The 25,430-nt window shown below is 44.6% G+C and overlaps 1 protein-coding gene across 1 annotated transcript in view; it reads left to right on the forward strand.

Moving 5' to 3' along the window:
• Nucleotides 1-840: 840 nt before the first annotated feature.
• TMEM130 (transmembrane protein 130) overlaps nucleotides 841-25,430 on the forward strand; it is a 41,134-nt gene continuing 16,544 nt past the window's right edge. The window contains exons 1-5 of the mRNA XM_040441430.1: nucleotides 841-958; nucleotides 5,348-5,653; nucleotides 15,942-16,113; nucleotides 20,117-20,277; nucleotides 21,734-21,818. Of these exons, the coding sequence (XP_040297364.1) occupies nucleotides 883-958; nucleotides 5,348-5,653; nucleotides 15,942-16,113; nucleotides 20,117-20,277; nucleotides 21,734-21,818 (800 nt within the window). The 5' untranslated portion in view covers nucleotides 841-882. The remainder of the gene's footprint in view (nucleotides 959-5,347; nucleotides 5,654-15,941; nucleotides 16,114-20,116; nucleotides 20,278-21,733; nucleotides 21,819-25,430) is intronic.

Here is a 25,430-nt window from a genome sequence, read left to right on the forward strand (position 1 = left end):
TTTATTATATTGAGGGGGCCGCCAGACGAAAAAGTCGGACATGTAGTACTTTTAGTCTGGCGGCCTCTCACCGTGCTGAACCGTAACTCTGCCCCCATCCCCATTATAGTCGATGGGCACAGAGCAGCGGCACGGCGAAGTAGTGGCAAGATGGATCTGACAGGGTGAGCAGCCTGTCGGATCCGTCCTGCTGCAAGTGTGAAAGTACCCTTACTAATGAGCGCTTCCATCATGGAACGCCCATTAGTACAGCCTTTACCTCCACCGCTACTTGTGCTAGTAAAAAAAAATATATATTATTACGGTACCTCCACCTCCATTTGCTCACGCTGTGGAGAACACTCCCTGCTGACTAGAAGCTCAGGACAGGACCTACAAGACGCCATCACGTTGGAGCACCGGTCCTGAGCGCGCAGTCAGCAGCGAATGTTCACCGCAGCCAGGTGAATGCAAATTATTTTTTATTTTTTGCAAAAGCAGAGAAGGGGGGCACTAATGGGGGCAATACTCTTACTGGGGGCACTAATGGGGACATTATTCTTACTGGGGCACTAATGTGGCCATTACTAATTCTGGGACTTACCCGGGGCGCTCCACTATAACGTCAGAGCGCCCCACGCGCATGTATCACATGATCGCATGGCATCTTTACTGTTGGCGTTCAGCTCGGACCTTCACCTGACTGCAGACCCAGGTATGTGGACCTTTAATAAAACTAGTTGAGTACCCCTGCTTTAGAGTGTCTTCACGTCCCTGTACTTCCACTTACTACCACTAGAGGGCTACAAAGCCCTGGCACAGAGCAGGAAGATGATGCTGTCATATTATGTGACTGCACAAAGCTGCTCCAGATCTCCCCCGCTCCCCTTCCACAGAGGTGTCATGGCCTCCTCCAGCTTCTCCCCTGTGACCCACTGCCTTCTTCTCCTCGCTGCTACTGTGGGCTCCTCATCTGGAGGTAAGTAGCCTGTCCATATCAGAGGCAGGAGCTGTCACCTGTAATCTGTGCATCTCTCTGCAATTTACAAATGGCTGCTCCATACAACTGGAATATTCATGTGGACAAAATCCCCCAAAATGCAAACTTCTTATGCAGATTTTTTTTCCTGATTCACAAGGTCTTTATTATTTTATTTTTTTTGATCATATAAATGTCATAGAGCAGGGATGCTCAACCTGCAGCCCTCCATCTGTTGTAAAACCACAACTCCCATCATGCTCGGCTGTAGGCTGATAGCTGTAGGCTTTCCGGGCATGCTGGGAGTTGTAGTTTTGCAACAGCTGGAGGGTCGCAGGTTGAGCATCCCTGTCATAGAGGATAGTGCCCCTCTGGTGACCACCATTCTGTTAGCCAGAGTGGAAAGTCGATGGAAACGTGTCTCACTCTGGACGATCAGCTCTTCTATGGCTGCGCCATATTATACTGCATTGCCCGCGCCGCAGCAGAAGCGCATAGCCGCCCATAGCTTCTCCAACACTTCCCACTGAAGCTGTCATTCTAGGGTTGATGTGTAGATACAGCTGACGTCCATTTTTACTTCGGATCGTCTGTCCGTGATAAGATGGTCAGTGTCTTCATCCGTGAAGATCCGTGTTTGGTCCATGCCATCTGTGTTCTATCAGTGGTTTTCACGGACCTGTAGACTTCAATGAGCGTGTTTCTTCCACACCGCGGACCAAAGTAGTGCTCCATGGCCCGTGGAAAACCAAGACTGTGTGGATAAACACATTACAGGGGTTTTCCGAGAAGTCATCAGTATCTGATCGGTGGGGGTCCGACACCCGGGACCCCCGCCAATCAGCTCTTTAAGAAGGCAGCGGCGCTTGCAGTGGTACTTCAGCCTTCTCTCAGCTTAGGCTACTTTCACATTAGCGTTTTTTGCGGATCCAACATGGATCTGCAAAAACGCTTGTGGTACAATGAAACAAACGCATGCATCCATCATGAACGGATCCGGTTGTATTATGTCTTATATAGCCATGACGGATCCGTCATGAACTCCATTGAAAGTCAATGGGGCATGGATGTGTTTTCTAGACCCGGGTCTAAATGAAAAAGGCTGATCTGAGGTCTGATGGGGGTCTAAAAGAAAAAGGCTGATCTGAGGTCTGATGGGGTCTAAAAAAAAGGGCTGTTCTGAGCTCCTTGGGGGTCTGACATGAAGGGCTGATATGATGTCCGGATATTTGTAGGGGTCTTATCTGAGGTCTGATGAAAAAATTTTTTTTCCTTATTTTCCTCCTCGAAAATCTGGGGTGCGTCTTATCATCGGGTGCGTCTTATAAAGCGAAAAATACGGTAACTTGTCCTCCTCTGTGATTAGGACAGGTTCTGTGTGGACTAATAGGATGGCAGCCATTTTGTTTCTCCTAATCATTGCTTCCCAGACAAAACGAGCCATTATAACTAATGAAAGGTATTTCAGAATGTACTTATTTTTTTATTTTAAAAATAGTTTTCATTGGATTTTAATGTATAACATTCTTTGAACATTTAAAGGGAGTCTGTCACCTACCTGACCGGTTTCAAACAGGTGACATTGTTCAGTGGGGCACAAAGACATGACACAGATGTTACCCGTGGTTAGTTCTTCTGATGCTTCAAATCGCCCAAAAAGTCGTTTTTATCATATGCTAATGAGCCATTGCAAGTGCCCCGGGGCGGAGAGTTTTCTGAAAGTGCCCAAGTTCCCCCGCCTCACTCGCGCCTAACTCCGCCCCTCAGTAAGCTCAGGCCAGCCCTGTGGCTCTGTGACATCATATTTCCCTGTAGGCTGTTCGCGCATCACTGCCGGGCCCGGGCATGCGCACTGTTCTGCCAATTTCACGCCAGTAACTGGTGCATGCGCACTCCATATCCCTGTCCCTCTGCCCACAGTGGGCAGAACAGTGCGCATGCCCGGGCCCGGCAGTGATGCGCGAACAGCCTACAGGGAAATATGATGTCACAGAGCCACAGGGCTGGCCTGAGCTTACTGAGGGGCGGAGTTAGGCGCGAGTGAGGCGGGGGACCTTGGGCACTTTCAGAAAACTCTCCGCCCAGAGCTGAACCCGGACATACCTCCATTTTCACCCAGGCAGCCCCCCTGACTTGAGCATCGGAGCAGTTCATGCTCCGATTTTCTCCTTTGCCCTGCGCTAAATCGCAAAGGCATTATCAGGAGTTCCGGTGACGAACCGTGCTCTCCATGGGGCTGCCAGGAAGCCTGGTGACATCACCGGCACTAATGGGCGGGCTTTAGCGTTGCCCTAGCCAGTAAAATTGATTTCACCGAACACACTGCTGGGCGGAAGCTTCCGCCCGGCAGTGTGTTATTGTAAACAAAAGAGCCCTTGCCCTGCGCCATCTAGTGCAGGGCAAGGGAGCGCATCTCCGATACTAACATCAGGGGGGCTGCCTGGGTGAAAATATGGGTATGTCCGTGTTCAGCTCTGAACCCGGATAACCCCTTTAAGTTTTTTTCAGTAATTTTTATTTATCCCCTTTAATGTAAAAAATAACAATCAGACACCATATAGCACCCCCCCAGGTATTAAAATCATTGGTGGGCAGTGCGCCCCTTCCCAGTATTAAAATCATATATTGGGCAGTGCGCCCTCCCCAGTATTAAAATCATTGGTGGGCAGTGCGCCTTCCCCCCTCCATCATTGGTGGCAGTGGCAGTTCCGATCGGAGTCCCAGCAGTGTAATGCTGGGGCTACGATCGGTTACCATGGCAGCCAGGATGCTACTGAAGTCCTGTCTGCCATGGTCAGTTACTCAGCAGCATTATACTTACATGCACTGTGGCCGCCCGGCGCTCCTTCTTCTTGTAACTCACAGGTCTGTGAGTAACTGACCATGGCAGACAGGACTTCAGTAGCGTCCTGGCTGCCATGGTAACCGACCAGAGCCCCAGCATTACACTGCTGGGACTCCAATCGGAACTGCGCGCATGCAGTGATAGGGAGGGGGAGGGCGCACTGCCCACCAATGATTTTAATACCAGGGAGGAGGGCGCACTGCCCACCAATGATTTTAATACCGGGGGGGGGGGCGCACTGCCCACTAATGCAAACATTGTAGAAACATTCCCGTCACCCGACCTCTGCCAGGGAGCTGCCGTCTGCCAATTAACCCTACTTGTCATAACAGAGAGGCACTGTCATTTAATTTTCCTTTATGTGTTATGTTCAGTTCAAGCTCATCTAGCATAACCAAGCATGTTCATGAGGGTTCCTCTGTTAACTTAAGTTTTTGGATAAAATAATCTACAGTTCTCGTTTGGAAATCTGTTCTGTTTAAGCTCACAATCTATTTTTTGGTTTGTTTGATTGAATTACAGTACATTTTGGGCCTGTCTTCTAAGTTGCTATCAATAAAGACCTTATTTAAATATGGTTTTGATTTCAAATTATTTTTTGTATCAGGACAAGTAGATTGTCATGAGGGACAAGTAGATCGAGATATGGCAGGTGGCAGTTGAATATTTACACTGAGCGCATGCGACCACCTCAGTGAGGTGGACGGAGCAATAAAGAAAAGAAAAAGGGAGTCAGTCAGCACATCCCAAAGCGCAGGGGCACGTTGCTATGGCTGAGAACAAGACTGTTAAACAAAACAAGCAATGCAACAGCTCACTGCAAACCAAATAAAGTACAAAATTGCATCATAATTGCAAATGCTGAACTAATAAGTTAGAGATACTTGGCAAATCGTTTTGTACAAAATTATTTGAGCCCGTCTGCCGCACGTCAAGGCGATCTCTAGTTAGACGGGTTCCTAACACTAAATTTTACCTGTTATGTGCCATGACGGCTATCGTATAATTCAGAAAGTGCAGGTTCCACATGCATGCTGGATCCGCCTGAATTTCTGTCATTTTTGGTGCCAAAATGGCAGACGGGCTCAAATAGTTTTGTACAAAACGATTTGCCAAGCATCTCTAACTTATTAGTATAGCATTTGCAATTATGATGCAATTTTGTACTTTATTTGGTTTGCAGTGAGCTGTTGCATTGCATGTTTTGTTTAACAATAAAGAAAAATACAACCAGCAGGTGGCGCTGTACAGATACGTTTTATTAAATAGCTCAGTGGCTGTACTACATTTTAATTATATGCAATTACAAAAGTACTCAGATCCAGGTGCTGGTTTGAAAAATGTAGAATATTTTTTGTGGCACAACCACTTTTATGTTACAGGTCGTACCCACAGAACATTACCATATCTGGCTCTGTTCAAACCATGTTTGGGGTGTCGGTCCGTCCTATATACACCCTGTATACGCTAGATGTATGCCATACAACTTCATGTGTATGCCCAGCTATAACTATGTCCTGACCTGTCTCCTCATTGACTTCCAGATGAATCATACTTCCTGATGGTTTCCTCAGACGGCCCCATAACGTCCGGGGCACAGGCGACAGTAAACGCCAGCTTGCTGATAGCGAATGAAAGCACGAGTCTCATAGCGGACCCAGGACGCTACCATTTCCATTGGATCTACACCCCTCTGCTCCTCACCCACCACTCACAGAAAGAGTCCAGCTCTGCCATTACTGTGCGGGGCGAATCTCCGGGGTCCTACCTTATATCGGCCCGGGTGACAGAAAGACACTGCTCTGCATGTGAACCCATCGCAAGGAACACCACAGAGCTCCAGGTTACAAGTAGGCATCATGTCCTGTGTCATACAGGGTGTATTGAGGTGTACATAGATGGCGGGGTATCATAAAGATTCTGGGTGCTGATATGACCTGTGAATTTGTCCCGGCCAGTGGCTTAACAAGCCATCCTGGGGTCCCCCAGCAGAACATCCTTGGGCTGACAGTGTTTGACAATCCCAAAGTGATGGCATATCCCTGTGGGGGGTCTTCGGCAGGTTCCCGTTTACATAGGTGCGTTTCCGCTCCCATATCCACATGTGTTACTTGCAGATTTTGTTGTGGATATGCCGAGATCTTACCCTTTGGGCCTGTTCACACAGCAGGTTTTACATTGTCATTTTGCTGTGGACAAACGCACCGAAATTTCGCCGAAAAGCTACCAGCAGCCACGTCCTTTCTGTCTCCCATTCACTTCAATGGGAGGCAGCATTGAGGATGGCGGAGCGGCAGCTTAAAGCCACGGCCACGCCGAAAACGGACATATCCCCGCTTGGCGCAGCTGCAGCTATAAGTTACTGTTCAGCGATCCTCAGTGCTGCTTCCCATTGAGATGTATGAGAGGCAGAAAGGGCGCAACCTCAGGCAGGTTTTCGGCAGAATTTCAGCACGGCTGACCACACCAAAATTAGGGCTCATTCACACGAGGTGATTTTACGACCGTATGAATGAGTCTGCATCCGTTCCGCAAAATTGCAGACCCATTAATTTCAATTAAGCTGTAAAACCTGCAAAGAGGAAAATCTGCACTGAAAAGCTGCACAAACCATTGACATTTCAGAATCTGCACAGCTGGTCAATTAACATTCAGAAAATTTCCACACTGTATAGAAGAAAAAGGGATTTTCCTTGACTCTGTAACTTTTACTGACAGCAAGCAGAGATCTTGAAATGGTGAGGCATAATACACAAGGTGTATTACAATTAGGGCTGCAACGAGTACTCCACTAAATCAACTAATTCGACACAAAAAAATCCTCGATGCAAATTTTGGCGCCGCCAACGATGGAGTGTCGGCGGTGCCCCTGCTGGAAAGGTAAGTTGGTGCGACTAAGGCCGGGCACCCCGAGTGCACATCGTCATATGGACCAATGACGCTGTGCACTCTGGGTGTCAGTAGGAGCAGGGGGGAGAGCTGCTAGCACAAGGGGGGAGAGCTGCTAGCACAAGGGGGGAGAGCTGCTGGCACAAGGGGGAAGAGCTGCTGGCACAAGGGGGGAGAGCTGCTGGCACAAGGGGGAAGAGCTGCTGGCACAAGGGGGGGGGGAGAGCTGCTGGCACAAGGGGGAAGAGCTGCTGGCACAAGGGGGGGAGAGCTGCTGGCACAAGGGGAAAGAGCTGCTGGCACAAGGGGGGGAGAGCAGCTGGCACAAGGGGGGGAGAGCTGCTGACACAAGGGGGGAGAGCTGCTGGCACAAGTGGGGAGAGCTGCTGACACAAGGGGGGGGAGAGCTGCTGGCACAAGGGGGAAGAGCTGCTGGCACAAGAGGGGAGAGCTGCTGGCACAAGGGGGAAGAGCTGCTGGCACAAGGGGGGGGAGAGCTGCTGGCACAAGGGGGAAGAGCTGCTGGCACAAGGGGGGGGAGAGCTGCTGGCACAAGGGGAAAGAGCTGCTGGCACAAGGGGGGGAGAGCTGCTGGCACAAGGGGGGGAGAGCTGCTGACACAAGGGGGGAGAGCTGCTGGCACAAGTGGGGAGAGCTGCTGACACAAGGGGGGGAGAGCTGCTGACACAAGGGGGGAGAGCTGCTGGCACAAGGGGGGAGAGCTGCTGACACAAGGGGGGAGAGCTGCTGGCACAAGGGGGGAGAGCTGCTGACACAAGGGGGGAGAGCTGCTGGCACAAGGGGGGAGAGCTACTGGCACAAGGGGGAGAGCTGCTGGCACAAGGGGGGGAGAACTGATGGCACAAGGGGGGAGAGCTGATGGCACAAGGGGGGGAGAGCTGATGGCAAAAGGGGGAGAGCTGAAGGCACTGGTTGGAAAAAGCTGAAGGCACTGGGGGAGTGGAGCTGATGGCACTGGGGTGGGGGAGAGCTGTTGGCACTGGGTGTAGCTGGCCAGCTAAGACCTGCCCTAGGTTGCTAATATATAGCTTACATGTTTATATAGCTAAACCTGCCAATAACCTAATACAGTTCCTATGTTTGTGTGTTAAAGACAAAAGTGACTTCTTACAGTGACTTCATGTTTGGATGTCATGTAATAGTTAAATTTTGTGTCCACAGAAGCAGAAAAGATAATATGCCTTTAAGATTTATTATATAATGTAACGTAAACTCAATGACACAGCAGAAACAACAGAAATCATAGAATTAAACTGTTGTTGCTGGGCAGGAGTCTTGACTAATCACAGCCAGCCTAACACACAACAGGAGTTTTGACCAATCACAGGCAGCCTCACACACAATCTGTGTGGGAAATTCCCCTAGCAGGAGCTGCTAGAATCATTACACCAGAGGAGAGAAGCTGAACAGACATTCGCTCCACTAAGAGCTATGTTTTATGGAAGCAGAGAGGCCAAAATAGGCATTTAAAACAGTTATATAATGTTCCTACTGTTAATATAGTGATAAGAACTGTATACTGAACCTGTTATATGTGTGTTTACTTACAGTTCCACCAATTGCAAACTACAAATTTCACAATTGCAAACAAATTCAAATTCCATATTGCAATCCAAATTGCATACAAATACCAGCTCATACTCAACCAATCTGCAAATAGTTACTGCTAACTGCATACTGCAAATTGCGACCAAATTCAGCAAGTAGAACTATTAGTTAGACCTCAGATATACCTCTCAGAGAGATCATAAAGTGCTTAAATAACTTAAAATGAGAGTACAGATACTGAAGAGAGAAATATATCCACCATTTTATGTTGAATGACAAGATTGAACAGTTGAACCACCATCTTATGCATATCGCCATTTTGTGATATCCTTTCAACACGTGTTATGTACATGGACTATCTGCTGCGGAGGCGGCAGTGTTATATATGAAGAAAAGTTGAAGTTCAAGCATTTGGTGTGCTCTTTAACTCCTTAAGGACACAGCCTTATTTCACCTTAAGGACTTGGCCATTTTTTGCAAATCTGACCAGTGTCACTTTAAGTGGTGATAACTCTAAAACGCTTTGACTTATCCATGCCATTCTGAGATTGTTTTCTTGTCACATATTGTACTTCATGACACTGGTAAAATGGAGTAAAAAAAAACACATTTTTATTTATAAAAAAATACAAAATTTGCAAAAAATGTGGAAAAATTAGCAAATTTCCAAGTTTCAATTTCTCTACTTCTATAATACATATTAATACCTACAAAAATAGTTATTACTTTACATTTCCAGTTACAAAGCAAGGGTTAACAGCCAAACAAAACTCAATATTTATGGCCCTGATTCTGTAGTTTACAGAAACACCTCATATGTGGTCGTAAACTGCTGTACGGGCACACGGCAGGGCGCAGAAGGAAAGGAATGCCATACTGTTTTTGGAAGGCAGATTTTGCTGGACTGGTTTTTTGACACGATGTCCCATTTGAAGCCCCCTGATGCACCCCTAGAGTAGAAACTCCAAAAAAGTGACCCCATTTTAGAAACTATGGGATAGGGTGGAAGTTTTGTTGGTACTAGTTTAGGGTACATATGATTTTTGGTTGCTCTATATTACACTTTTTGTGAGGCAAGGTAACAAGAAATAGGCATTTTGGCACAGTTTTTTTTTTGTTATTTACAACATTCATCTGACAGGTTAAATCGTGTAGTATTTTTATAGAGCAGGTTGTCATGGACGCGGCGATACCTAATATGTATACAATTTTTCTATTTATGTAAGTTTTACACAATGATTTCATTTTTTAAACAAAAAAAATCATGTTTTAGTGTCTCCATAGTCTGAGAGCCATAGTTCTTTCAGTTTTTGAGCGATTATCTTAGGTAGGGTCTCATTTTTTGCGGGATGAGATGACGGTTTGATTGGCACTATTTTGGGGTGCATCTGACTTTTTGATCGCTTGCTATTACACTTTTTGTGATGTAAGGTGACAAAAAAAATTGCTTTTTTTACACCGTTTTTATTTTTATTTTTTTACGGTGTTCATCTGAGGGGTTAGGTCATGTGATATTTTTATAGAGCCGGTCGATACGGACGCGGCGATACCTAATATGTATACTTTTTTTAATTTACTTAAGTTTTACACAATAAAGGCTTTTTTAAAACAAAAAAAATTATGTTTTAGTGTCTCCATATTCTGAGCCATAGTTTTTATCTTTTTGGGCGATTGTCTTAGGTAGTGGCTAATTTTTTGTGGGATGAGGTGATGGTTAGATTGGTACTATTTTGGTGGGCATACGCCTTTTTGATGGCTTACTGTTGTACTTTTTGTGATGTAAGGTGACAAAAAAATTGTTTATTTAGCACAGTTTTTATTTTTTACGGTGTTCATCTGAGGGGTTAGGTCATGTGATATGTTTATAGAGCCGGTCGATACGGACGCGGAGATACCTAATATATCAACTTTTTTTTCCCTCTATTTTTTAACAATTTTTTTTACTTTATTTGGGGAAAATGATGTTTTTGTTTATTTTTACTTGAAACTTTTAATTTCAACTTTTTTTTACTTTATTTTTTGTCCCACTTTGGGACTTTAACTTTTGGGAGTCTAATCCCTTTTACAATGCATTCCAATACTTCTGTATTGGAATGCATTGGCTGTATGAGTAATACTATGTGTATTACTCATACAGCTTCCTGTGAGATCCAGGGGGCTGGATCTCACAGGCACGTCACAGGAAGGCAGCGGCGATGCCTCAGGAAGGCATCGCACTGCCTTCCATGCGATCGGGTCCCCCCTACAGCCGCATGGTGACCCGATGGCACCGCCGCCGCCGCACCATTGAAAAGCCGCAAACCGCAAGTCTAAATTGACCTGCGGTTTGCGGCGATCGCTGACACGGGGGGGGTCACGGGACCCCCTCTCGCATTTACCCAAGGTGCCTGCTCAATGATTTGAGCAGCCACCGGCTTCCGATCACCGACCGCAGGTATGCCCTGTGTCCTTAAGTACCAGACATCAGGTCCGTAACAGGTTAAACCTACTGTTTCCATAGAACGGCGCTAGAGGAATTACAGAGTAATAGACAGTCTGGTTAGACTAAAAAGTCAGAGATATCAGAATTCTTCTAATGCCACAGCGCAAAAGGCACTTCATAGTGCTGCGCCTGCCACAGTGGAACTATTGCCCTTAGAGGGCGGAGTGATATCGCTTCTCAACTTGCACAGTAAAGAGCGCATTAGAGCAGCCGAGCACCATCATATACCGCCGCGCAGCAACTTTTCTCTGAGTGAGCAAGCAAAGACACCTCAGCGGAGCTACCATAGAGGCCATAGAACATGTGCATTAGTCAAACTGCAGCCGACTTTTAAAGTGGCAGAACGGCAAAGGCAAAATAGTCAGAGAAAGAGCGCCAACCCTCCTGTGATCCCTAGAGAGAGATAGAGATGCTTGGTGGGAGGCCAAAGTCCAAAGCACCGCTATCCACAGAGAGACCACGTACTGCAGCCAGCTAGTTTCCCACCACTAGGCCCAAAGCCTGCAAGCAGCGTATCCAAGCCAGCGCATCACAAGTCTGCACAGAGCATCTCATGTCTGCACAGAGCATCGCAAGTCAGCGCAGAGAATCGCATCATATCAAGAAAATAAATGTCACCTTTAAGACTGACATTTGTTCCTGCTCTTCAGAATAAGGTCAGAGCTTTCCTTTTATTACTTATCGTTGCATATAGGCTTTGGCATAAAGATACATTTTTTTGTGTTCAGAAATAAGAGACTTTAAAGTAAAAACAAAGAACAGTTTGTAGTATATGGACTCTAAAGTATTTAAAGTGAAAGTCATTTATTGCCTGCACCTATTGCTATTGCATTTAAAGTGAAAGTCATTTATTTTTGCATTTTGTCAGTATTGCATTTAAAGTGAAAGTCATTTATTTCTGCATTTGTCAGTATTGCATTTAAAGTGAAAGGCATCTTATTATTTGTATTGATTGTGATAGCATTGAAAGTAAATTGTCTGAGTCTAGTATTACCATGCCACTGTTAGAGGATGCAAAGATAAATAGAGTAGAAGTTGAAGAGCAAGGGAACCTGTCTGAGGTAGAAGAGTCGGATGCAGCATTAGTCTTGCCTCAAACAAATATAGCTCAAGCAGATGAACTAAGACATTTATCACGTGCCAAAAAACGGACCCCAAAGATGCTGGAAGATTTGGAGCAAGAAGCAGCACTGAAAGGAAAAAAGTTTGCCAGCATGTATGATAAGTAATATAGTAGAGACGGTAGAAGAATCTGAATCAGAGCTTATGGCAGCATATGTCAACCTGCGGTCGTTTACGACACCTTCCCAGGATATTGTAAGGAACATGGACACATGTACTGCAGTCACTAAAGATTTAGTAAAGCTCATGAGAGAACTTTCATCTGCAGCTAATTATGAGGCGGCTCATGCGTTAGGAGTCTAGGGAGAGTTCAGGGTTGCACTAGGAGGTGACCGTCTCCCTGCTATCTGGCGTTGCAGCCACTGTCATTACACGGTGGGGGGTTTTCCCCACTCCCCGCCGTGACATAATAACAAATAGGGATAGCTCACACAGACATAATCATTCAGCCAGGGAGCAAAGCTCCTACACAGACTGAAGCAAAGTCAAACTGACCTTCAGGCTCCACCACACAAACATAGGCCTGAGGTTACACCCACCACACCTACCAAGCACACCTTAACCTCGTGCACACCAAAGCAGGGAAAGGAAACATCCTTAAAGGGAAAGCGCACACACATGCATACCAACAAGTTGCCACTGGCAACCAGCATGCGCGGCGAAAGTGTCACGGCAGGTATACGCCTATGCGCCACTGGATGCCCAGAGTAACTTCACCTTCATTGATCAAGAAGTCTGCAAGAAATTACAAGTTGCTACATAACCAGTGTAGCTCAAACTCACCACAATGACGGGGAGAGACACATTAGTGAACAGTCAAAGGGTCAAAGGACTGAGAGTTAGAGGACTTCATTCAAACTTCACATTAGATCTACCTCCAGCTTATACAAAAGACGATATACCTCTAAGATCGAGATCGCATACCTACCTGTGAAACAGCCAATAAATGGGAGCACCTATCTGTCATATCTCATGAAATGTCCCCGCTGAAGGAGTTTGGTGTTGGACTGTTGATAGGTTATGATTGTCCCGAAGCCTTGGTACCACGAAAGGTAATCACAGGAGGAAAGGGTGAACCCTACGCTGTTCAGACTGATCTAGGATGGGGAGTTGTTGGAGGAAAACAGCAGATCGCAAATTCAAGACAGGTGACAGGATTGTGTCATCGAATATTTGTTCCAGAGTTACCAACTGTAAGTCCAGCAAAAGTCATCAAGATTCTTGACTCCAACTTTGCAGACATAAGTTCTAAAGAAAAGAGTGTATCCCAAGAAGACATAAAGTTCGCACACATTCTAGAAGAAATTGTTCAGCAGAATCAACAAGGTCATCTTAAAATGCCCTTACCTTTTAGAGAACGACCCCGTCTGCCAAATAACAGAAATCTTGCCCTAGCCAATGTTAGAAGAAAAGGATGGGAAGAGATCCCACACTCAAGAATGATTATTTGAAATTCATGGAAGGCATCCTCGAAGAAGGACATGCAGAGAAGTTAATAACCAGCCTAAAGAAGGAGAAGTGCGGTACATCCTACATCAAGGTGTTTACTACGCAAAGAAACCAGATAAGATTAGAGTAGTATTTGATTGCTCAGCAAAGTACGATGGTGTTGCATTGAATGATCATCTACTAAAAGGACCAGATCTTACAAACACTCTGCCTGGAGTACTCTGTAGATTCAAAAAGTATCCCGTAGTGGTCATGTGTGATGTTGAAAAGATGTTCCACCAGTTTCATGTGAAGAATGAAGATAGAGACTTCCTGAGGTTTTTATGGTGGGAGGACGGAGATACAGATTCAGAGCCAGCAGAATACAGAATGAAAGTACACTTGTTTGGAGCAGCATCATCTCCAAGTTGCGCCAATTATGGTATGAAGTACCTGGCCAATCAGAATGAAAAGGATTGCCCATCAGCAGCAAATTTTCTGAAGAAAAACTTTTATGTAGATGATGGTCTCATAAGTCTAGAGTCCACAGAATCTGCAATTAAACTTGTGAAAGAAAGCCAAGAGTTATGCGCAAAAGGAAACCTGCACCTTCATAAATTCATCTCAAACAACAGAGAGGTACTGGAAGCCATCATTGACTCTGAACGTGCATCATCAATGAAAAATGTAGATCTCAATTATGATCATCTTCCAGTTAAAAACTTACTTGGATTGGGATGGAATGTAGAGAATGACAAGTTCTTCTTTGAAGTATCTCTTGAAAAGAAAGTTGCAACTAGACGTACCATTCTTTCCACAGTGGCTTCTATATTTGATACATTTGGATTCTTGGCCCCAGTGATCCTGAAAGCAAGAGAAATACTGCAAGAATTATGCAGACAAAAGTTAGGATGGGATGAACCTATACCTGAAAATTTGAGGCCAAGGTGGGCAGATACAAATAGGAGACTCATAACTTAACAAAAAAGGAAAACGTCTCACTACTCCACTCAAGTTGGAACGTCCTATACAGAAGTTAGTTGTTCTACTTGAGAGTGATAAAAGACATTTGAGAGTTGAGAACATGATGGGAAATTCCTCAAATTCATGTTTAAGTCCTACTACTTAGAACATAGAATTGTAGGTAATTTTGGTGGGAGTGTAGCTGGCCAGCTAAGACCTGCCCTAGTTTGCTAATATAGCTCATATGTTTATATAGCTAAACCTGCCAATAACCTTAATACAGTTTCTATGTTTGTGCATTAAAGACAAAAGCAGAGTTATTTACAGTGACTTCATGTTAAGATGTCATGTAATAGTTATATTTTGTGTTCACAGAAGCAGAAAAGATAATATGCCTTTAAGATTCATTATATAATGTAAGGTAAGCTCATTGACACAGCAGAAACAACAGAAAGCATAGAGTTAAACTGTTGTTGCTGGGCAGGAGTCTTGACCAATCACAGCCAGCCTCACACAGAGCAGGAGTTTTGACTAATCACAGCCAGCCTCACACACAATCTGTGTGGGAAATCCCCCTAGCAGGAGATGCTAGAATCATTACACCAGAGGAGAGAAGCTTAACAGACATTCACTCCACTATGAGCTGTGTTTTATGGAAGCAGAGAGGCCAAAATAGGCATTTAAAACAGTTATATAATGTTCCTACTGTTAATATAGTGATTAGAACTGTATACTGAAACAGTTATATGTGTGTTTAATTACAGTTCCACCAATTGCAAACTACAAAGTTCAAAATTCAAATTCTATATTGCAATCCAAATTGCATACAACCATACCAGCTCATACTCAACCAATCTGCAAATAGTTACTGCTAACTGCATACTGCAAATTGTGACCAAATTCAGCAAGTAGAAATATTAGTTAGACCTCAGATACACCTCTCAGAGAGATCATAAAGTGCTTAAATAACTTAAAGTGAGAGTACAGATACTGAAGAGAGAAATATATCCACCATTTTATGTTGAGTGACAAGATTGAACAGTTGAACCACCATCCTATGCATACCGCCATTTTGTGATATATTTTCAACACGTGTTATGTACATGGACTATCTGCTGCAGAAGTGGCAGTGTTATATATGAAGAAAAGTTGAAGTTAATAAAGAAGTTATTTTTAATCATTTGGTGTGCTCTTTAAACCTACTGTTTCCATAGAACGGCGCTAGAGGAATTACAGAGTAATAGACAGTCTGGTGAGACTAAAAAGTCAGAAATATCAGAATTCTTCTAATGCCACAGCGCAAAAGGCACTCCATAGTGCTGCGCCTGCCAAACTGGGGTGGGGGAGAGCTGATGGCACTGGGGTGGGGGATAACTGATGGCACTGGGGGAACGGAGCTGATGACACTGGGGGATAGTAGAGCTGATCGCACAGGGGGGAATGAAGGGTGTTGGGGACTGATGATAGGGGGTCTGATGAGTTTTTATAAATGAAAACAGTCTATTAATTCATTTTATTCTTATTAGATTACTCGATTAATCGTAAAAAATAATCGATAGAATTCTCGATTTCTAAAATAATCGTTTACTGCAGCCCTAATTACAATGCTGTAGAGCTTTTTGTTGTACTGATTTACAGAAGATAGGACTGATTATCATAGACTGACATAATGATTTACTCCGCAGGAGGAATTGTGGGGCGTCTCGCGGTGTCACAGGCGGACAGAAACGGCACACACTGGAGAGACGGCTTCTTCTTGGCTACGAACAGCAATGTGACATTATCTTTCCTCATTCACGACCCAAGTGACTTCTTTAAGTCGGCTGCGTTCACCTACAGATGGACCTTCGATGACAGGTTTGTCAGTACAGAGAACAGTGGTCGTTTTACCTGTGCTTGTAAGTAAGGCCTCATTTACACACAATTCTGTGCAGTAGGGTGCCGCCATACAGCCCCAAGATACACCTTACAGCATGCAATAAAGCATGCCAATTTTTTTTGTCCATCTGCTGCATATGAAATTGGCGCATTGTGGGCCCATAGACTGGTATTTGCGCCCGATTGCGGCTTCATGCAGAGCTCTAAAGTGGCCTAGGGCATGAACCCTTAGGGAACGGCCAGACAGCATGGGTGGCCGTAGGCATCCCAGTCACGTCCAACCTTGGAAGCTAACAATAGTACGATTTTACAGAAAAATCTGCTGCGGGTTGGCGCAGCCCGACTCGGCTTTATGCAGCCAGCTGCGCCCTCTGTCAGTACCTTAGTAACACATCTAATCAATAATCCACATAGAAGTGCTTGTGCTGGAGAATGACTTGTATGTAGGGGAGGATTCAGAGATTAGGAACTGACTGAGCAAGACAAACACAAAAACTCTCCATTCATCTATTCCTCTGGGGCTAACACTCCACTTTTTAATAAGATGCATCCCTATACACTGACCAGTCCGCGTCGGCAGTGTCATATTGTGTAAGGACATGTCCTACTGACAAGGATAATGGTAGGTCTCTGCTGTCAATTTACTCATACATTTCCCGGAGTAACCATGAAACAGTACAAAACAGAGCTCTAGAAAAAAAAATCAATTCAGTTTCAAAGAACTCTGCAAAAACTGCACAGCGCACCGTGATGGATGCAAAATCCATTGCTCTATTCATAGATTATCCATCGGCAATAATAAAATAAGAGTTCATGGCGAGGGCCAATTTCTCCATACAGAGACCCACGTGTTCAGCAGAGCTGCTTTATAACGAGGGTCTGTGGGACTCTGTAGGCAGGGCTATTGCTTAGGCCCATTCAGGTGAATAGAGCTGCAGTACCAGAAATAGCCACATAGAATAAGAGAAGCACTGAGTCAAGTACCGCTGTGAAGGGAGCAGGGATTTCTAGTAAGCGTGGCCTTTGTCCTCAATGGTGGTCCCTCAGATTTGACCCCAAATAATCCTACATTGATGGCCTAGTCTGAGCTATAATACCTAAGCCCTATGCGCTCTATTTATCTTTCTATCTACCTATCTCTTATCTATCTATCTTAATTCTTTTTGGTTGATTATACCCTTATCATAGGCTACATGAAGTATCTTGCCAAGTTCAACCTGAAAGGCAGTTAATGGATTGAAAGTTAGCTTTTTATAGCATCTAGAATCACGTAGTTGGCGATATGCCTCTCTCTCATATAGATTTACTGGCCAGATGACAACATTAACTCCTTTTATCGGAGGGTTTGATAATCAAGTTTTTCATTTTGCTCAATTGTTTAACTGCAATCCGTTGTTGTTTGTTTAAGTTATCATTCTGAATCCCGGCCGAGATACCCTTCAGGTCTTCTGTCACTAATTTGACAAAGATGTCTATATTAGGATAGAGTGAAGTGGATGGAAAATTCTTAGATTTTGGCAATAGTGACTTACCGGACCTTGGTCTTGTTCATCCGATAAGTCACATAAAGTTTGTATGGCTCCCTGTTCTTCTTTAGTAAACGCAGCTATATCCTCGCCCTCCTTATGAAAGATTTCTTTAAACATCAAGTTCCGTGCGAATAAATTAAGGTCTTTTACTGCTGTGAAAAGATCAAATTTAGTTACCGCGACAAAGTACAAACCTCTATTTGTGTCTCTGTCAAGACTACATCCGATAGATTGATTACCTGTGGTCTTGAGTGACCAGATTCTCCTGTACGGTGTCTTTTATTAGAGAGACGGATCTTCTGTTTCCCACCATACCTTGGAACCAGCATCATGATTGGCTCCCTCAGCATCTGTAGAAAAATGGGAAGACACGGACACACTCCTGCTACGTGGATCCCATCTATTTTGTTTCCATTTGTAAACACGGTTCTGCCCATAATCTTGGAGATTAGAAATGTATTGGCTTTACGCTCTTTAATCTGTTCTTCCCACGCATTGTGGGCTTCCTCCATCTCATTTTTAAAGGTTTCAAAATCTGTATTGCTGATCGCTTGCTTGAGCTGTGTCTCCGTACTCACTAAGTCTTTATCGATCTCTACCAACATCACATCATTAGCCGAAATAAGCAATTTCATAAAAGTAGTTGAACAATTATTACATGCCTCTTCCCACTTAGGGTTCAGTTGGTCCACTTCCAACCCATAAGAGGGAAAATTTGCACCCTTTAATCCTCAAGGGATTACATTTTTTAGTACATACTGTTCCATGGAAGTCTTATTCCACTATATTCTTAGTCGTTTATGTAGGAGATTTTTGAAGGCCCCCTTCAGTTCACGTGTGTTCTTTTGTTGTTCCACATCCTGTGTATTAATACCGCTTTGATTAAAAATTGCTTCTGCCCGGGATCTCCAAGAGGTTTCCCGAGCCAAAAAATCCATTATAATGGAATTGAAAAACCTCTGCAAGAAAAACAAATTAATGCCTGCGGGAAAAATGAATCCTAATGAACAGCTCAAAAGTACATAAGTGCCATGCACAATCACATACAACCACACCAATTAAATGTGCACAGCATAGATAGTCAAATATTGTCTTTATTAGTACAAATCAAAATCTTTACATCAAGGAACAGCAGATAAAATACACAGGAACAAACAGGACCATATAACTGGATCACAAGTAAATGTTAACTACAGTCCGAGCTGTATACTGATGCTGGAACAGATATCTAGTAATACCAATATAAAACCCTGAGCTAGGATACAATATACCATAAGTATATACCAGCAAGTAAATATATATACAGTACAGACCAAAAGTTTGGACACACCTTCTCATTCAAAGAGTTTTCTTTATTTTCATGACTATGAAAATTATAGATTCACACTGAAGGCATCAAAACTATGAATTAACACATGTGGAATTATATACATAACAAACAAGTGTAAAACAACTGAAAATATGTCATATTCTAGGTTCTTCAAAGTAGCCACCTTTTGCTTTGATTACTGCTTTGCACACTCTTGGCATTCTCTTGATGAGCTTCAAGAGGTAGTCCCCTGAAATGGTCTTCCAACAGTCTTGAAGGAGTTCCCAGAGATGCTTAGCACTTGTTGGCCCTTTTGCCTTCACTCTGCGGTCCAGCTCACCCCAAACCATCTTGATTGGGTTCAGGTCCGGTGACTGTGGAGGCCAGGTCATCTGGCGCAGCACCCCATCACTCTCCTTCATGGTCAAATAGCCCTTACTTTCAAAGTTTTCCCAATTTTTCGGCTGACTGACTGACCTTCATTTCTTAAAGTAATGATGGCCACTCGTTTTTCTTTACTTAGCTGCTTTTTTCTTGCCATAATACAAATTCTAACAGTCTATTCAGTAGGACTATCAGCTGTGTATCCACCTGACTTCTCCTCAACGCAACTGATGGTCCCAACCCCATTTATAAGGCAAGAAATCCCACTTTTTATTGTTGTCTATTGATTGCTTCGGCACTATGCCCTTTACATATATATATATATTTACTTGCTGGTATATACTTATGGTATATTGTATCCTAGCTCAGGGTTTTATATTGGTATTACTAGATATCTGTTCCAGCATCAGTATACAGCTTGGACTGTAGTTAACATTTACTTGTGATCCAGTTATATGGTCCTGTTTGTTCCTGTGTATTTTTTATCCTCTGTTCATTTATGTAAAGATTTTGATTTGTACTAATAAAGACAATATTTGACTATCTATGCTGTGCACATTTAATTGGTGTGGTTGTATGTGATTGTGCATGACACTTATGTACTTTTGAGCTGTTCATTAGGTGTCGTTACCTTCATCATTGTTTGGGGATTTCATATATCCAGATCAAGGATTTAGCACCTGGCATTTAGTGTGTGCTGCTATTACTTTTCATCTTGGTGTGTATATATATATATAGCATTTGTGTATTTTATTTTCAGGAATTCAGTTTTGTCATCAGATCCTTTTGTTCATCACAACTACCCATCACCAGGAGACTATAAAGTGTCCCTTCACGTCACTGCTCATCTCCATGATGCCAAATACCAAAGACATTCTGATAAAAAATCCGGAATCTTCACAGCTGTCCTGACACTACAAGGTAAATGTGCAAAATGCCGTATTGCTCTTCTTTTCCCTTTTATATTCCTTTGGCTGCTGCCAAACGACATCTCTTTCTTGGTGGCAGCACTGATTGGATAGTGTCAGGGACACGCCCCCATCTGGTAACATCCAGCAGGACCTTCATTACAAGCTGCTAGTATTTCATTCATGACTTCTCGCAGGAATAATAAAGGAATGGTGAAACATAGAGTCATAAAAAGAGATGCTCCAGAAATGTTATTACATCGGAAATGCAATTAGTTACTAAACCAGGCATGTCAGGAGAGGGGACAGGTCCTCTTTAAAGTCATATTCCTTTCCACTGAGAAAATGTAAAGTGGGTGTCAAGGTTTTTTCTTCCTGAGGCTCATTTGGCCTACTTACCAGACAATCTTCTTCTTCTCACTTGTGGATTAAATTAGTTCCTAACCCTTTAATTCATTGGGGGACATTTACTAAGATAACTTTTTACACCCGTCTTAGTTGCCCCCCCTGCACTACCGTAGTATGCGTGCGCCTTATCAGAAATTAGGCACATACTGTATATGGCAGTCTTTGCACCCGGGAGTAAATATGTAGTAAATTAGTAGTAAATTACTAGTAAATTTGTACTCTGGTCTTGGCACGACCCCCAAAACCCCCACAGCTACACCCGCATCCCGCCTATCAGTTGTACATGGCGTAAAACGCATGTGTGACAAATTATTGTCACACAAGTGGTAAAATAATTGCAAAAAGGCCCTGAGCAACTATTTTTACACCAGACGACCCTAAAGGGGTTCTCTGGGCTTTTAATATTGATGACCTGTCTTCAGGATAGGTCATCAATATCAGATCGGTGGGGGTCCGAAGCCCAGGACCCCCACCAATCAGCTGTATGAGGAGACTCCGGTCTCTCTTCCTGCTGCTGCTCTCTATGGCAAAGCAGCAACGAACAGGAAGATTCTCTTACACTCACCATTACTGCTCTACAGTTAGGCCTCTTTCACACGGGCGTCATGTTTTTGGCCCTGATAAGGTGCGGGTGCATTGCGGGAAAATGCGTGATTTTTCAGCGCGAGTGCAAAACATTGTAATGCGGATGCTTGCGATTTTCGCGCAGCCCCATTCACTTTTATGGGGCCTGCGTTGCGTGAAAAACGCACAAAATAGAGCATGCTGCGATTTTCACGCAACGCACAAGTGATGCGTGAAAATCACTGCTCATGTGCACAGCCCCATAGAAATGAATGGGTCCAGATTCAGTGCGGGTGCAATGCGTTCACCTCACGCATTGCGCCCGCGCGGAAATCTCGCCTGTGCCTGTGTGAAAGGGGCCTTATTATTACTATGGGCCTCTACTAACACTACTGCCACTAAAGCCAGATTATCAGGTATTCTGGATTATTGGAACATCATAGGATCAGGACATAGAATAAGGAAAGTTTACAAGTTATACATTTTTTGGTTTCCAGATGTTATAAGTAGTATCACCATCGCCGGCCCTAAAGAGACCACCACCAGGCAACGAGTCAACATGTCTCTGCATATCTGTGGAAGGTAAGGGCGACCTGTAAAATTAATAGGGTGACGATTTTCTACGTACTGTAGATTGGTTACATGTTGCCAATACGTCATCAGCACGTCTGTCTCCTGTTCTGTTTGCTACAATGTATCAGTCTGGAGTCCAAGCAATTTTAAGGGGCTTTCCAGGAGTCTCATATTGACAGCCTATCCTCAGGATTATTCATCCATATCTGATCGGTGGGGGTCCAACTACCAGCATCCCAGGAGTGTGAAGAGGCTGTCGTGCACCAGTGAGAGGCTAGGCCTCTTCCTAAGGCTCATTCACACGACCGTGGTTTGTTTCCGCATCTAAGCCGCATTTTTTGCGGTTCGGGGGCGGACCCATTCACTTTAATGGGGCCGCAAAAGATACGGATAGCACTCCGTGTGCTGTCCGCATCCGTTGCTCCGTTCCGTGGCCCCGCAAAAATGATAAGTCATGTCCTATTCTTGTCCGTTTTGCGGACAAGAATTGGCATTTCTATAAAGGGCCGGCTGTTCCATTCCGCAAATTGCGTAAGGGACACCGGCGGCATCTGTGTTTTGCGGACCGCAAAACACGGCACGGTCGTGTGAACAAGCCCTAAATCAGTGATGTCACATTCATTGGGCCCATGGTCTAGGCCAGGGATCAGCAACCTCCGGCACTCCAGCTCTTCTGAAACTACAACTCTCTGAATCCTCCTTTCACTTTTGTGGGAGTTACAAGAACAGCCGTGTAAGTTTGCATGCTGGGAGTTGTAGTTTCACAACAGCTGGAGTGTCAATGGTTGCTGATCCCTGGTCTGGGCTCAGCCCAGTCTCTTTCAAGTAAATGGGCCTGAGCTGCCTGGACCAGGTGGTGAGCATGGCGCAAAAATGCCCCGTGACAAAATATTTTAGCACGTGTTTAACCACTTCAGCCCCTATAGCTTAAACACCCTTAATGACCAGGCCACTTTTTACACTTCTGACCTACACTACTTTCACCGTTTATTGCTCGGTCAGGCAACTTACCACCCAAATGAATTTTACCTCCTTTTCTTCTCACTAATAGAGCTTTCATTTGGTGGTATTTCATTGCTGCTGACTAGGGGTGCACCGAAATGAAAATTCTGGTCCGAAACCGAAACCGAAAATTCAGGATGCCCTTGACCGAAAACCGAAACCGAAACTGCCTTTTTGCCCAAATACTTTTAAAATACTTTTTTTTTAATGATTGGCGCTGTTATGGAGAGGGGGATCTGTGGGTGGCGCTGTTATGGAGAGGGGGATCTGTGGGTGGCGCTGTTATGGAGAGGGGGATCTGGGTGGCTCTGTTATAGAGAGGGGGATCTGTGGGTGGCGCTATGGAGAGGGGGATCTGTGGGTGGCGCTGTTATGGAGAGGGGGATCTGTGGGTGGCGCTGTTATGGAGAGGGGGATCTGTGGGTGGCGCTGTTATGGAGAGGGGGATCTGTGGGTGGCGCTGTTATGGAGAGGGGGATCTGTGGGTGGCGCTGTTATGGAGAGGGGGATCTGTGGGTGGCGCTGTTATGGAGAGGGGTATCTGTGGGTGGCGCTGTTATGGAGAGGGGGATCTGTGGGTGGCGCTGTTATGGAGAGGGGTATCTGTGGGTGGCGCTGTTATGGAGAGGGGGATCTGTGGGTGGCGCTGTTATGGAGAGGGGGATCTGTGGGTGGCGCTGTTATGGAGAGGGGGATCTGTGGGTGGCTCTGTTATGGAGAGGGGGATCTGTGGGTGGCGCTGTTATGGAGGGGGGGGGATATGTGCACTGTTATGGGCATAACAGTGCACAGATCCCTTTCCCCATAACAGTGCACAGATCCCTTTCCCCATAACAGTGCACAGATCCCCCCTCCCCATAGCAGTGCACAGATCCCCCCTCCCCATAGCAGGGCCATAGACCGATCCCCCTACCCATAACAGCCCCGGCCCTGCTGCTCACAGCATCACTCACTGCATCTTTATTTTACCTTACAATCGTGACGCTCCAGTAACAACTCTGCAGGCAGAGCGGAGGGCGGCGTAACGTCACTTACTCACGTGACGCACCTGCTCCGCCCACTTTATGAATGAAGGAGGCGGAGCAGGGGCGTCACGTGAGTAAGTGACGTTACGCCGCCCTCCGCTCTGCCTGCAGAGTTCTTACTGGAGCGTCACGATTGTAAGGTAAAATAAAGATGCAGTAAACCGCCCGCCCGGCGCCCGCCCGCAGATGGTGGGTGACAAATCCTACACCCCATATTTTCGGTCGATATGTAACAATATCGTCCGAAATGGATTAGGTACATTTTCGGCCGATATTTTCGGCTGCCGGAATTTCGGTGCACCCCTACTGCTGACATTTTTACTTTTTTTGTTATTAATCGAAATTTAAGTTTTTTTAGCAAAAAAATGACATTTTTCACTTTCAGTTGTAAAATTTTGCAAAAAAAACGACATCCATATATAAATTTTTCTCTAAATTTATTGTTCTACATGTCTTTGATAAAAAAAAAATGTTTGGGTAAAAAAAAAAAATGGTTTGGGTAAAAGTTATAGCGTTTACAAACTATGGTACAAAAATGTGAATTTCCGCTTTTTGAAGCAGCTCTGACTTTCTGAGCACCTGTCATGTTTCCTGAGGTTCTACAATGCCCAGACAGTACAAACACCCCACAAATGACATTTCGGAAAGTAGACACCCTAAGGTATTCGCTGATGGGCATAGTGAGTTCATAGAACTTTTTATTTTTTGTCACAAGTTAGCGGAAAATGATGATTTTTTTTATTTTCTTACAAAGTCTCATATTCCACTAACTTGTGACAAAAAATAAAAACTTCCATGAACTCACTATGCCCATCACGAAATACCTTGGGGTGTCTTCTTTCCAAAATGGGGTCACTTGTGGGGTAGTTATACTGCCCTGGCATTTTAGGGGCCCAAATGCGTTCAAAGTAGTTTGAAATCAAAATCTGTAAAAAATGGCCGGTGAAATCCGAAAGGTGCTCTTTGGAATATGGGCCCCTTTGCCCACCTAGGCTGCAAAAAAGTGTCACACATCTGGTATCGCCGTACTCAGGAGAAGTTGGGCAATGTGTTTTGGGGTGTCATTTTACATATACCCATGCTGGGTGAGAGAAATATCTTGGCAAAAGACAACTTTTCCCATTTTTTTATACAAAGTTGGCATTTGACCAAGATATTTCTCTCACCCAGCATGGGTATATGTAAAATGACATGCTTACTGGTGTTTTTTTTTTTGTTTTTTTTTTTTACCTTTTATAGGACAAACCTCTCCTTCCCCATGGGACAATGTGCAAATCGCCCAAAGATGTGGCGAAGTACATTATGCACTTTATCCCAGGTGAAAGGAGAGGTTTGCAGCAGCTGTGAGAGAAAGGGCCCTAATAGCCCTGTGTGCCTGTCCTGTGAGATGCAATCCCTATGCTAAGTGTACCTGTGTGTGGTACTCACCAAAGCATAGGGCAGGGTGGTCAGGGCAGTCAGGACAGAAATAGCGGGTGTCACGCCTTATTCCACTCCTGCTACAGACACGACATTTTTTTCGGGGTGGCGGTCGGTTTGAGGTACCAGGAACGACACTGGGGAAATGTCGCTCGTGTAGACGGCTCACTACACT

This window comes from Bufo bufo, chromosome 7 (genome assembly GCF_905171765.1).
Source record: "Bufo bufo chromosome 7, aBufBuf1.1, whole genome shotgun sequence".
NCBI classification, from domain to species: Eukaryota; Metazoa; Chordata; class Amphibia; order Anura; family Bufonidae; genus Bufo; species Bufo bufo.